We start from the raw sequence: 15,695 nt of genomic DNA, 5'->3' as shown, positions 1-15,695 counted from the left end.
TAACTATATTGGAGACAGGGTTTTTAAAGACTTAATTAAGGTTAAATGAGGTCATTAGGGTGGGCTCTAATCCAATATGGCTTGTGCCATTACAAGAGGAAATTAGGACACAGAAACTCACAGAGGAAAGACCATGAGAAGACTGGGATAAGACAGTCATCTACAAACCAAGAAGAAAGAGACCTCATTAGAAACCAACCCTGCTGATGTCTTGAACTTGGACTTCTGGCCTCCTTAACTGTGAGGAAACACATTTCTGTTGTTTGAGGCACCCAATCTATGGTACTTTGTTATGGTAGCCCTAGCAACCTAATATAAGGAGGAAACAACCCAAATGTCCATTGACAGATAAATGGATAAACAAAATGTGGTATATACCTATAATAATATATTTAGAAATAAAATGGGATGAAATTCTGACACAGAATGCAACAACTCGGATGAACTTTAAGGACATTATTCTAAGTGAAATAAGCCAGTTGCAAAAGGTTAAATACTACATGATTCCACTTACAAGAAGTACCCAGAGTAGCCAAATTCATTAAGATAAAAAGTAGAATGATAGTTGCCAGGGGCTACAGAGAGGAGGGAAAGGGAAGTTGTTTAATGGATATAGAAGTTCAGTTTTGCAACATGAAAAGAGTCTGAAGATTAATTCCACAAGAATGTGAACATACTTAACACTATGGAACTGTACACTTAGGGTTAAGGCCAGGCCTGCACAGTGTGGCTCATGCCTGTAATCCCAACACTTGGGAAAGCCGGGACAGGAAGATTGCTTGAGGCCAGGAATTTAAGACCAGCCTGGGCAATAGCGAGAGATTCTATCTCTAAAACATAAATAACAATAATAATAAAATTAGCCAGGCATGGTTGCTCAAGCCTGGAGTCTCAGTTACTTGGGAGGCTGAGGTGGGAGGATCACTTGAGCCCAGGAGGTCAAGTCTATAGTGAGCCATGGTGACAGAGCAAGACCCTCTCTCTCTCTTAAAAAAGGTTAAGATGATAAACTTCATGCCATGTGTATTTTACCAGTTTTTTAAAAGGCAGAAAGGCAGATGACTAGCAAAAAAAACAGTATCGTTATACATCTCTCAGGATAGCTCAATAAAAAATATCGACAAACCTAGCAAAGATGTGGAGAAACTGAAACACTCATCCCTTGCTACTGGTAATATGGTATGTTACAGCCACTCTGGAAAACAACTTGGTAGTTCCTTAAATACCCGAAGGCCCAGCAAACATACTTTTGAGCATTTATTCTAAAGAAATGAAAACTCATGTGAACACAAAAATCGGTACACTAGTACTCACAGTAATTTATTTATAATACTCAAAATTAATTTATTTATAATACTAAAAAACTAGAAACAACCCAGATGTACTTCAGTGAGTAAAGGTTCAACAAATTATGGTGTGTCCACACCAGGGAATACTACTCAGTAATGAAAAGAACTACTGATATATACCAAAACATGAATGAATCTCCAGAGAATTTTGCTGAGGATAAAGAGACAATCCTAAAAAGTAACATACTGAAGGATTCCATCTATATAACATTTTTGAAATGACAAAATTGTAGAAACAGAGAGAAGATTATTAGTGGCCAGAGATTAAAGTCGGGGTGCGTGGGTGAGGGACAGTGAGGTGATGTGGTTATAAAGGGGGAAAATGAGAGATCGTTGTGATGATTAAGGGGTTCTGTATCATCACTGGTGTTGAATACATGAACCCACACATGATAAAACTGCATAGAACTAAATACACATACACACATGCACACATACACAAACTACAAGTAAAACTGGGGAAGACTGAGTAAGACTGGCGAACTGAATCAATACCACTACCCCAGTTGTGACATTTTACTATCATTTTGGAAGACACTAACATTGGGAGAAACTGAGTAACTGGTATATAGATTTCTCTGTATTATTTCTTTCAACTGCATGTGAATCTACAATTAAGACAAAATAAAAAGTTTAATTAAAAAAAAAAAACTTCAAATTGGAAACCTGCACTGAATGTTCTTCAGGTTAACATAAAGAAGAAAAATAAGCTAATAAAATATGTTAAAAACTCATAAAAACCTGTAAAATCTTATTTTGAGCAGCTATATCACAAAATAAGACTTGTGTACCTTTATTTTGGCACTGATGAGAGCAAACATGCAAAGAATCTGTAAACTCCAGTTTTGATCACCTTATAAAAATCCAGTTATGTAAGTCCTCTTTAAAATCAAAAAGCCACTTCTGGCCGGTTGTGGTGGTTCACACCTGTAATCCCAGCACTTTGGGAGGCCGAGTCAGGAAGATCTCAAGGTCAAGAGATCGAGACCAGTCTGGCCAACATGATGAAACCCCGTCTCTACTAAAAATACAAAAATTAGCTGGGCATGGTGGCATGTGCCTGTAACCCCGGCTACTCAGGAGGCTGAGGCAGAGGCTGCAGTAAGCTGAGATCGCACCACTATACTCTAGCCTGGGTGAAAGAGCAAGACTCCATCTCAAAAAAAAAAAAAGAAAGCCAAAAAAGCAACTTCGTTATTCATCATCAGAGACCAAAATCAGGACATCATACTACTAAAATGTGGACATGACTATCTCATGAAGAACAGCAGCAACAGCTCACATGTGTACAGAATTTTCTCAGCTTCTATAGACCTAATCTCATTTTATCCATAGTAACTTTGTGAGGTAGGCAAAGCAGGCTTATCTGTGCTTTTTTAAGCCACAAAAATGACTTCAAAAGAAAACTAAAATATGTTCAAGAAACATTAATACTACTTTTTTAAGTCAGTTTTCCTATGGCTTTTTAAGGTTTCAAATCATCAGGGAAGCTGAAAACGTAATACCATGAAGATTTATATACTCTTCACCTAGATTCTCATATTAACATTTTGCTACATTTGAGTTTTCTCACAGATATAGAGATTGAAATTAACATACACACAATACACACCCACGTGGACACACACACATACACACAAATACTTTTTTTTCCTGAGGCACTTGCAAGTAATTGTCAAACATTATAACCCTTCATCCTAAATAAAGACCTGAACAAGGACATTCTCCTACCTAAACCACAATTAAATCATCACGCCTAAGACTATAAATAGTAATTCAAATTTCCATCTAAACTATTAAAATTTCTTCAACCATCTTTAAAATGTCTTCCTGAAAAACAGAATCAGAAGCTAATTACTCCCAAATTATCTTGTTTATAGTATCACTGTTTCAAAATTATTTGACCAAAGGAGCTAATTTTTACCTTTAGCACTGGTTGTCCATCAATCGGTACTTGGGTTGGATTCTTTAAACATTGACTTCTATATTAATAACATAGTCACGTGTTTTGCATCTTTGTCTCTAAATATTACAGAATATAAGAAGCTCTTTGGAATTGTACATATTTTACAAGAAAAAAAGAAAAAGAAGGGAAGAAAGATAAGCAAGATTATTTTTGACCTTTAAAAAAAAAGGTCCCCTAAACACACACACACACACACACACACATCCGGGCGTGGTGGCTCACGCCTGTAATCCCAGCACTTTGGGAGGCCGAGGTGGGTAGATCACCTGAGGTCAGGAGTTCAAGACCAGCCTGGCCAACATCGTGAAACCTCATCTCTACCAAAAATACAAAAAGTTAGCCAGACATGGTGGTGCATGCCTGTAATCCCAGCTACTTTGGAGGCTGAGACAGGAGAATTGCTTGAACCCAGGAGGCAGAGTTGCAGTGAGCTGAGATCGCACCACTGCACTCCAGCCTGAGCAACAAAGTGAAACCCCATCTCAAAAAAAAAAAAAACCAAAAAACAAAACAAAAAAAACACAAACACACACACAAACTTACAGCAAACACATTCAAAATTTTCCTAACAAATACAACTACAGAATTCCTAATCACAAATTCAAATGAAGCCTGCTGCTTGATTTCGTTTAAGTAGTTTAAATGACTAGAAATCTTGCTACTTAAAGATACTCTGAGCTTACCCAATTTGAAACTAAAAATCAACTCAGAAGTACAGTAAAATACCAGAAAATTACTAATGTCATTAAGCCTCAGACAGACTATTTGAGAAGCACTCAGCATAAACTGCCCCCCGTAGATGCTGATGAATGAGCTAGGTTTTACCATATTCATAAAAGGTTAAGATAACATTGTTTAATACACTTCATTCTTCCCTCATGAATATGTGGTTTCCACAGGCTCAAAAGTCATAGTTATTTTCAAATATCTGACAGGTTTTAAAAAGTGTGATTATAATGAGGGGAAGCAACTTCACAACTATAAAATAATTCTAAATTATGTTATGAGCATTATAATAATTATGGATTTATTCACCTAATCCACAGAATGCAGCTTAGGCCCTATTCAGACTAATCAGTCAATATACTGTACAATTCAACCTTCAGAGTCATATGATTTAATTTCCCTTTGCTTCTTCCGATGTTATAATTATATACTTTGAGTTTACTGTAACTAATATTAGTGGTTTTCCCCATATGCTTACAAACTAAAGGAACAGACAAAAAGCTTTTTGATCACCTAATCAGTACTCTTAGGAGAAAATAACAATTGCTAATACGGAAACAAGGATTTTTGTTTTTTTTTCTGCATGAAATAAAACAAACTCCTTGTATGGTTTAAATTACATCCTAATACTTCATAAACATATTTTAACATAAAAATAAAGTACCAACTGTGAATAGTTCAGCAGCTCCCAATTGTGGGATGGCACCAACCTTTACAATCAAGTCCATGGTCCCCCAAACTGATCACTTTTAAAATCAAATAAACCAGTAACAAAACAAAAGTTGTTTTTAACGTAACGTGAGACTGTTTACAGAGTCTGGGAGTTTGGTTTTTTGTTTTGCCTTTGTTAGTAGTATGCTTATTTGCTTTCCAACCAAATAATGTTACAAAATTATTTCCAGTTATCAAAATTTAGTAGTTATTTTAAATGGCTTTTTGGTTTGGTTCCCCAAAGGCCTGGGTGAAGAATACATCTGTGGTTGATACAATCATTATCTGCTACTTAAAAACCTCCAAGTGTACAAAATATATGAAATTTCCAGGCTCTAGAAGGATTTCACGCAAACATGAAACCTTAGCCACAGGGAGAAAACTAACTTCTATTTTGAGAGCCCCAAATCCAAGAAGTTATTCTCTTGCTGCCAGCTACCCATTTCCACTGATTCTGATAAGTCCATCTTATTAGTCTGCTGCTGATCAATACTGTTAGTAATTTAATGCAGTAACAAAATTGTTTCTTTTTCTTATTTGTAAGAAGAAAGGAAGAAGAGAAAAATAATTGGACTTCCCCCACACACTGACTCAGTATCATCCCAAGATAAAAATGCATCCACCATATCAAAGAAGGTAACTTCTAGGTTCTTTGGAAATTGTGATGGTTGTTTTTCATAATCAACATGTACTGAAAAAAATCAAATGTAGGTGTTAACTCAATATAACATGCAGATGAACTATGTATTTTCAAATGACAGTTGTCCGGGTCAATAAATGTGATTTTTTTTTTAAGACAGTATCTTGCTCTGTCACCCAGCCTGGAATGTAGTGGCATGATCTTTGCTCATTGAAACCTCTGCCTCCTGCATTCAAGCCATTGTCCTGCCTCAGCCTCTCAAGTAGCTGGGACTACAGGCACCTGACACCGCGCCTGGCTAATTTTTGTATTTTTAGTAGAAACAGAGTTTTGCCATGTTGGCCAGGCTGGTCTCGAACTCCTGACCTCAAATGATCTGCCTTGCCTGGGCTTCTAAATATGATTTTTAATTATCCATTCTATCCAGAGGGAAAAAACTCTTAAATGTTTATCACCTTCAATAATTCCACTGAGGATTATCTATCTAATCACTCTTCCTATTCTTCATCCTCCTGACATTCCTACACAAACTTTCTGCATCTTGTTTCAAATGAATTATTTCTTAAGCCTCAATTTAAAAAGGGGTAGGGAAGGCACTCTGAGAGATACTTCAGAGTTCACCATAACAACAACCCAGAAAGGGGCAAGCAAAAGGCATTGAATTCTACCATGAACTTCCTAATGAATATTCTTGATAGCTCTTACAAAGCCACATTCATTTTCTAAGTGACTGTCATCCTTATAGAAATTTCCCATCTTTTCTTTTTCCTTTTAATCCCAATCCACCTACTCACTTAAATGCATTCTATACATTTTATAAAACTTCTATACACTTAAAAATATTATGGGATTATACTTATGTCACAAAGAAAGAAAAATATGATTTTATTTTTCAACTTTGTGACCCCCTATAAGACATAGTCTACTTGAAGATAAAACACAAGGTTTATGTTTGTGTACTGCTTGTACACATTTTAGAAGTTAAGTTGCTGGATGTCAGTCAAGTATTGACAAGATGATTTGGAGTCTAAAGCATCTAACTTGTCCCCTTCTTCATCATTCCTGATGAAGTTCTTTTCTTACTCTGCCACTACACAAACTTCAGAGTTGACCTGTACCCTCTTAACACCCAACCCCAAAAGCTTTTTCTGCATATTTTTTTACATCTCTAAATACACAGCAATCCTTTCAGTTATGTTAAAAAAAAAAAAAAAAATCCCTTCTATCTCTGGCTTCCAAATCACAAGTATCCTATTCTCTTCCCTCATTCTTTCTCTCTTTTCTATCCCCTTTAAAGGATACTCTTTTTCTAGCAATGGGGGTTAAAAATAATAGTCAAAATCTCTGGTCTCCTAGAGTTTATGCCCTGCTTAAGGGAGACAGACAATAATAACAAGTAAATATAGAATAAATCAAGAAGGGTTAGATAGAAGCATAAACCAGAATAGGAGGGCAGGAAGAGGAGTAAAATTTTAGGTAGGGTGGATAGGAAAGCTTCTTTGAAAAAATGACATGTGAGCAGATCAGGCCTCTCAGCTGAATCTTGCATATAGAAGTATCATAAATTGTGATGACAACCCCAAAGTCTCAAATCTCTCAAGGTCTAGCCCCACATATGACAACTGTCATTTCTGCAAATACCTCTATACCAACATGGTCAAATCCATTCTCTTTACATATTCAATGTTTCATATATGACATTCCTATAATTTCTGACTGGCAGGTAATACCATGTCCTTCAGAATCAAAACTCCAGCTATTCCGATGCCTCTTTCCCCACACCTGTCACATTCTATCAGCCATTGAGCCCCAGAGATTCTCTTTGAGAGTCTTTAATACATGATCTTTTCTATCCAACTAATTCTGCTTCTCTAATTGCCACTGACTACATATCAGTACCTCACCTCCAAGGTCTCTTCACTCCAATCCATCCTACATCTTAGAATAAAACTCTATTGCCAAAAGCCTTATGTGACTGTCCAATATATTAAGTCCAATTGCTTGTTTGCTTTTTCACTTGTAATTGTACCACTCTTGACTACACTCTGTCTACCTGTTAAATTAGATAACTTGCTGAACATAAAACAAACCCCAAGATTTTCTCTCCTGAAGACACTTCATTCATGACTCTTTCCTTGGTCTACCAGATACGACACCTTGCTCTGCTTCTTTTGAACTCTTCAGCTTTTCCTACTTTACCATATTAAGAGTTTATGGGCCAGGTGTGGTGGCTCACGACTGTAATCCCAGCACTTTGGGAGGTAGAATCAGGAGGATTACTGGAGCTCAGGAGTTCAAGACCAGCCTGGGCAACATATTAAGACCCTGTCTCCACACAAAAATTAAAACTTCAGCTGGATGTGGTAGTAAGTGCCTATAGTCCTAGCTACTTAGAAGGTTGAGACACAAAGATGGCTAGAGCCCAGGAGTTTTCAGTTACAGTGAGCTATGATAGTGCTACTGTACTCCAGCCTGCATGACAGAGGGAGACCTAGTCTTAAAAAGAAATAAAAATAGAAAAGGAGTTTAACTATTAAGGTTTTAATTTTTTTATTTCAATAGTTTGAGGGTATTTCAATTTGGGATTACATGAATACATTCTTTAAGTGCTTATTTCTGGTATTTTAGTGAACCTGTCACCTAAGCAGTATACACTGTGCCCAAAATGTAGTCTTTTATCCCTCACTCCCCTCCCAGCCTTCTCCCATGAGTCCTCAAAGTCTGTTATATCACTCTTATGCCTTTGTGTCCTCACAGCTTAGCTCCTATATAAATGAGAATATATATTTTGTTTTCTATTCTTGAGTTACTTCACTTAGAATAATGGCCTCCAGCCCCATCCAAGTGTCTGTAAAAGACATTATTTCATTCTTTTTTATAGTTGAGTAGTATTCCATAGTTTGTATACACCATATTTTGTTTATCCACTAGTCAATGGGTACTAAAGTTGGCTCCATATCTTTGCAATTATAAATTTTGCTCCTATAAATTTGTATGTGCATGTGTCTTCTTCATATAATGACTTATTTTCCTTTGGGGAGCTACTCAGTAGTGGGATTGCTGGGTCAAATGGTAGTTCTACTTTTAGATCTTTAAGGAATCTCCATACTGTATTCAATAATGGTTGCACAAATTTACATTCGCACCAGCAGTGTAAAAGTGTTCTCTTTACATTACACACAAGCCGACATTTATTGTTTTTTGACTTTTAAATTATGGTCATTCTTGCAGGAGTAAGGTGGCATCTCACTGTGGTTTTAATTTGCATTTCCCTAATGATTAGTGATGTTGAGCATTTTTTCATGTCTCTTGGCTGTATATCTATCTTCTTTGCATTAATGTCTATTCATGTTCTTTGTCTACTTTTTGATAGGATTATTTTTTTCTTGATTTGTTTGAAAAAGTAAAATATAGAGCAAAATCATAATACTATAATCCACATGGAATTTTCCAACAATAGTCACAAAGACTGTAGGTTGATGAGATTAGATTCGTTCAGACATTCAAAGAAAAAAAGAAGTCATTGTCACAGATAACATTTTATCAATCATTATACTTAGTAATAAGCAGAAACCAGCTAAAAAAAAATGTACTATTAGTTGTTAAGTACTAAACAGGAAGCTATAATGCCACCCCACAGTTCACATACCACACATGCAGCCAAGGTTTGCATCAAAACGAATAATTCGCAAAACCAAGTTCGTTTAAAAATAACCATGAAGAGGAAAAGTCACATCTGAATCATTGAAAGAGGCTTTATATGTGTATAACTGTATAATCTTTTAAAAAGAACAACTAAAAAGGAAACTACTTATTTCTTCCCCCACTTAACTAAGCATTCAGTCTATAATCAGCTGGTTAGCATGAAGTATTATTAAGGCACTATTTTTACAGTACCCATTTTTATGAGTTTTGTGTGTTACATGAAAGGTGGTTTTTAAAGAAATGTGCAGATTAGTTATTCTTTTTTATGCTTCCAATATTAAGTCAAACCAAAGCCCTGATCTTGCCATAAGGTAATGCAAGTGGAAACAAAAACATTTCATTCTCTGAAATGCCTTTCAATTTTACTTCATTCAGTCTATCACATTAAATTCTTGTTTATCAAAAATAGATTTAAACAAACCCTATATTTAAGATGGTTACAGAGTTTGTTTCAAATTGCAATAAGAGAAAAAAAAAATCTTTAGTAAGTTATTGGCTACTTCAGGAAAAATACCTAAAGACAAATTATTAAAACTGTAAGTAACAATGGTTGAGCCTAGTTATAATGATTTAAAATTCACGGTCTGGAACCACAGTTATTTTTGCATCAACCTAATAGGTGTCCACGCAAGGAAACTCATTATACAAAAAGGATAATGACACTCCTATGTTTACCACAGCACTATTCATAATAGCAAAGATATGGAATAAACTGAAGTGTATATCAACAGATGACTAGATAAAGAAATGTGATATACACACGCACACGCACATATAAACACACACACACTGGAATACTATTCTACCACAAAAAAGAATGAAATCATGTCTTCTGGAGCAACATGGATGGAGCTGGGGGCCATTATCTTAAGTGAAACAACTCACAAACAGGAAATCAAATACTAAATGTTCTCACCTATAAGTGGGAGCTAAATAATGTGCACACATGGACATAGAGTGTGGAATAATACAGAGTGGAGATTCAAAAGGGTGGGAGAGTTAGGGAAAATGAGGGATGAGAAATTACATAATGGGTACAATGTACATCATTTAGGTGAAGGGTACACCGAAAGCTGAGACTTCACCACTACACAATACATCCACGTAGCAAAACTGCACTTGTACCCCTTACATTTTTACCAAAAACAGTGAACTTAGATTAATTGTAAATATATATTCCAAACTCTAGAGGAACCACTAAAAAATATATACCTGATACGCTAAAAAAAGAGAGAAAATGGAATCATATAAAATGTTTAGTTAAAAGAATATAAAGAAGTAAGCATTTATATGCAGTAAAATAACACAGATAAAATTTACAGACAAATCTCTTTCAGTAGAGGAATCAATAAATTACGGAACCATGAAATATTTGGCTATAAAACTAGTATACTGATATATTAAGAGCATTAAGTTATGGTAAGTGGAAAGTATACTGCAAAAAAATACAGTATACTCTTCTATATGATTGTTTAAAATGATGGAAGAAAGAAGAGAAAAGGAGGAAGGCAGGAAAGGAGTAAGAGAAAGCCATAAATATACACACCAAACTGTGAGCAGTGGTTCTTTCTGGCAGGAGAAATTACTCTCAGAATGAATGAAAAGGAGTTACTGGACTTGATTATTACATAATAAATTTTTTCTCCATATGCATCGTAAAATTTTATTATTACATAATAAATTTTTTCTACATATGCATTGTAATGAGAATCCCTAGATATATTATTTATACAAATTTTTTTTAAAAAAGAAAAAACAAAGGAAGCAAAAAGGGAAGAATATCATGGTTTCCACAAAACAAAGAAAGTGGTTGCTAGCTTATTTCCATCATTGGCTGAAAGGGTTTCAACCAAATTATTTCAAATAGAAACTTGAGATCCACCACTAACAGTTTTAATTTATAATTTCATTCATTTAATGACTAATTTGATTTACAACTATTTTTTTTTTCTTTCTTTTTTTGAGACGGAGTTTTTGCTCCGTTGCCCAGACTGGAGTGCAGTTGCACGATCTTGACTCATTGCAACTTCCGCCTTCTAGATTAAAGTGATTCTCCTGCCTCAGCCTCCCAAGTAGCTGGGATTACAGAGGTCGGCCACCATGCCTGGCTAATTTTTGTATTTTTAGTAGAGACAAGATTTCACCATCTTGGCCAGGCTGGTCTCGAACTCCTGACCTCAGGTGATTCACCTGCCTCGGCCTTCCAAAGTGCCAGGATTACAGGCCACAGCACCCAGCCTACAACTATTCTTCATACAGGTAGTTTAGTTTGGTTTGTGAACTAAACCAAGGAACAAACAGAATTTTGGAGCGGGGAAGGAATTTTAGAAACCATCCAGATCTGTCCCCTTCTTTTACATATGAGAAAATTAAGAGTAAAGAGATCTGTCCTAAAACAGACAACTAATTACACCATCTGTGTGTTAAAAGAGGAAAAAAAACCTCCTTGCCTCTAGTCTAGTCCTCTGATAAATCCAATTTACTTCCTTCCATTTACCTTGCAAATATCATCTGTGCTTCCTAAGTAGTTCCTGAAATTTTTCCTTTTTCAATCCCATTTCCAAATTATCTGATTGAAAAGAATTTCACATTTATGGGCTGAATCCAGTAGAGACAACATAGAACTTAGCATGGCGAAGGCATTTAGAAACTGCTTCTTATTTAACATTCCTGCTTTTATTCCTAATAAAACTGCTGAAGCAACTTGTTATTTCCAATGAGACAGACAAAAAGTTCAGAGTGGAAAAACTGTCTTGACTCCCAGAACATTGTTCTTCTGTATTTCTTACCATTTTACCTTTTATTTTTTATTTTTTAAATAAAAGGCAGTGTGTTCTTGCACAACAAACACCCACTAGCTAACGAGATGACTTTGGGAAGTCACTGAACTCTTGCAAACTAAGTTTCAGCTATTAAAGGAATAGGGTCAATTAGGTGAGCTCTGACATTTCTTGCTCTTTTCCACAAGTTTGGAATTTCTAAGATGGGGCTCAATATTTATTAGGTAATGGCATCATCCCAGTGGCAAGATGAAATACTGCAGTCCAACTCATGGACACTTTTATAGAGTTATACAAAGCAACAGAAAAGAGTAGAGTGCAGGAACTCCTTAGCATAAACCCAAACTGGGAGAAGTAGAACTAGCTAATCCGTAGCTTTAGACTCAATAAAGTACTTTGGATCATTCTTCACAACCATAAAGTTACCATGTGCCATAATTACACATCCATCACAGGGTTTCTAGGAAATAAATGTTTTTATTTCTTATTCTTTGTGGGTACACAGCAGGCGTATACCTATATGGGGTACATGAGATGTTTTGATACAGGAATGCAATGTGAATCCCCTCAAGCTTTTGTACTTTGTGTTACAAATTATCCAATTATACTATTCCATTTATTTTAAAATGTATAATTAAGTTATTATTGGCCATAGTCACCCTGTTGTGCTATCAAATAGGTCTTATTCATTTTTTCTATTTTTTCGTACCTGTTAAGCATCCCCACCTCCTGCCAAGTCCTCCAGTACCTTTATGAGCCTCTAGTAACCATCCTACTTTCTATGTTCATGAGTTCAATTGTTTTGACTTTTAGATCCCACAAATACATGAGAACATGTGATGTTTGTCTTTCTGTGCCTGGCTTATTTCACTTAATACAATGATTTCCCCCAGTTCCACCCATGTTGTTGTAAATGACAAGATCTCATTCTTTTTTATGGCTGCATAGTACTCCATTGTGTATATATGACACATTTTCTTTACTTATTCATCTGCTAGACACTTAGGTTGCTTCCAAATCTTGGCTATTGTGAACAGTGCTGTAACAAACATGGGAGTGCAAGTATCTCTTCAATATACTTTTTCCCTTCTTTGGGGGATATACACAGCAGGGGGATTGTTGGATCACATGGTAGCTCTATTTTTAGTTTTTTGAGGAAACTCCAAACTGTTCTCCGTAGTGGTTGTACTAATTTACCTTCCCACCAACAGTGTACCAGGTTTCTCTTTTTTCTGCATCTTCACCAGAGTTTGTTATTGCCTGTCTTTTGGATATAAGCCCTTTTAACTGCAGTGAGATAATATTTCATTGTAGTTTTGATTTGCCATTTCTCTGATGAGCAATAATGTTGAGCACTTTTTCATATGCCTGTTTGCAGTTTTTATGTCTTCATTTGAGAAATGTCTGTTCAGATCTTTTGCCCATTTTTTGATCAGATTATTAGTTTGCAAGAGTTCTAAAAATAATAATAAAATTTTAGGATTGTTTTTTCCTATAGAGTTTTTTGGACTCCTTTTATATTCTGGTTACTAACCCCTTGTCAGATGGATAGTTTGCAAATATTTTCTCCCATTCTATGAATTGTCTCTTCATTTTGCTGATGTTTCCTTTGCTACGGAAAGCTTTTTAACTTGTTATCATCTCTTCTGTCCATTTTTGATTTGGTTGCCTATGCTTGTAGGGTATTACTCATATAATTTTGCCCAGATCAATGTCCTAGAGATTCTCCCCAATGTTTTCTTGTAGGAGTTTCATAGTTTGGGATCTTAGATTTAAGTATTTAATCCATTTTGATTTGATTTTTGCATATGGTGAGAGATAGGAGTCTAGTTTCATTCTTCTGCATATGGATATCCAGTTTCCCGGCACCATTTATAGAAGAGATTTTTTCCAGAGCATATGTTCTTGACACCTTTGTGGAACATGAGTTTACTGTAGGTGTGTGGATTTGTTTCTGGATTCTCTACGCTGTTCCATTGGTCTATGTGTCTGTTTTTATGCCAGTCCCATGCCATTTTGGTTACTATAGTATAATCTGAAGTTATATAATATGATTCCTCCAGTTTTGTTATTTTTGCTTAGGATAGCTTTAGCTATTCTGGGTCTTCTGTGGTTCCACATAAATTTTAGGATTGTTTTTTCTATTTCGGAAGAACGTCATTTGTATTTTGATAGTGATTACATTGAATCTTTAGATTGCCTTAAGTAGTATGGACATTTTAACAGTATTGATTCTTTCAATCCATAAACATGAAGTATTTTTCCATTTTTGATGTCCTCTTCAATTTTGTTCATTAGTGTTTTATAGTTTTAATTATAGAGATCTTTCTAGGTAGTGAGCTTCTGATGAGCATCTACTTTTCTACTCTTTCTATGCCTGGCTTATTTCACTTAACATAATTCCTTCTCATTAACATTCATAGATGCATCTATTTAGATGCATTAACATAATAGAATGCATCTAATAACTAATAACTATTATGTAAAGAACATATGCTATTAAGCCAAAGAATCTGGTTTTCCTTTAAAACAGCATTCAACAATGGTAATTGTTAAAACAAAATAACAATAAAACTTAAGTCTGATTCTGATATATTTGAGGACATAGTAACATGAATATAATCAACCTTTTTCTGATAAATCACTAGAGATAGACCTTAAATGCCTATTCATGCCCCATTTCTCAGCTCACATTTTGCCACTGGGCAATTCTTATTAACATATAGTTATATACTTGTCCTACTATATATCACTGTAAGCCTTGTCGGTGTCTTACAGCTTGTGGATTAGCTTAGTTACATGGAAGATTTCATTCTGTACTAGCTATTGTAATGGAATTTCTTTTCACAGTCAATTTTAACTGTGGGTCTTTCTCTTTGCTAGGCCCTAGAGGTAGGTGTAGAAATACAAATGAAGTACCTGACACATAGTGCTTAAAGCAGTGAAATAATCTATATTTAGAAGAATGTAACCTTCTTAATGTTATACTTACTGATAAACTTGTTTTGCATAGTCTCCAACAGGGCTTGGTGAGCATCTTCAGCTTGTAAAGCATGTGAACATTCTCTAGCCAGTATGGTGCGCACAAGATGCTCTCCACATCCTAGAAATCCAAAGAAACCAACAGTTGAAGAAAATCAGCACAGAACACCCTGCTTATTTCAATAGCTTTAGAACACTCTTATGCATCATTTAAGAGAGTAGTTAGCTTGGAAGATAATTCAGCGAGGGATGAAATGACTTCATGAGCAATCTGTAATTTTAATAAAGAGATTCAGAAGAAACTACACACAAAGTTTATCAACCAAAAACAAAACAATACAAATTAATATGATACATAGTTCTCTGTTTAGCTAATATGTATTATGACTGGTGTTAGGCACTAACGAAAAAAATGCTCCTAAAAAATATTATATGTAATTGTTAAACCACATTGGTGCATTTCAATATACACTCATTGCCACAAATACTATCAGTTCATAAAAGTATGAATTTTTTTTAGAAATTGCCAGATATTTGCCAGAAATGGCTTCCCTGTAGTTTTTGATAAAGAGCAAATGTAAACATCTTTCAGGATCTAAATATATATATGTGAATGAATATCTATACTTAAAGGAAGATCTAAATACATAATTCAATATATAACTCTGTGGCATTTACTATTCAGTAACTTTTTGCAATATTGTTTTTTTAATTGTGAAAAAGACGACAATAAAGCTAACAGAAAGAAACCGTGTTTGACACTTACTATGCACATTGTGCTAAGCTCACGACACACCATAAAGTTTAATTCCCTTTGTGCACATATTTGATGTTGA

General features: G+C 35.2%; 1 protein-coding gene across 5 annotated transcripts in view; it reads right to left on the bottom strand.

Annotated features, from left to right (window-relative positions):
* Positions 1 to 15,695, bottom strand: part of TASP1 (taspase 1) — a 246,532-nt gene that overhangs the window by 81,262 nt on the left and 149,575 nt on the right. For 4 of the 5 annotated variants that reach the window (XR_010343411.1, XR_010343409.1, XM_012474983.3 and 1 more), the window contains one exon: positions 14,870 to 14,980. Coding sequence is in view for 3 of the 5 variants with exons in the window: in XM_012474983.3 (XP_012330406.1) it covers positions 14,870 to 14,980 (111 nt within the window). In the remaining 2 variants the exon portion in view is untranslated. Of the gene's footprint in view, positions 1 to 11,298; positions 14,981 to 15,695 lie in introns of those variants that run through there. The other variant, XM_064378474.1, reaches the window with a different exon arrangement.

The sequence above is a fragment of the Aotus nancymaae genome, unplaced genomic scaffold (assembly GCF_030222135.1).
Source record: "Aotus nancymaae isolate 86718 unplaced genomic scaffold, 86718_ANA_hifiasm-v0.15.2.pri h1tg000001l, whole genome shotgun sequence".
Taxonomy (NCBI): Eukaryota; Metazoa; Chordata; class Mammalia; order Primates; family Aotidae; genus Aotus; species Aotus nancymaae.
This window is presented reverse-complemented; position numbering and strand designations above follow the sequence as displayed.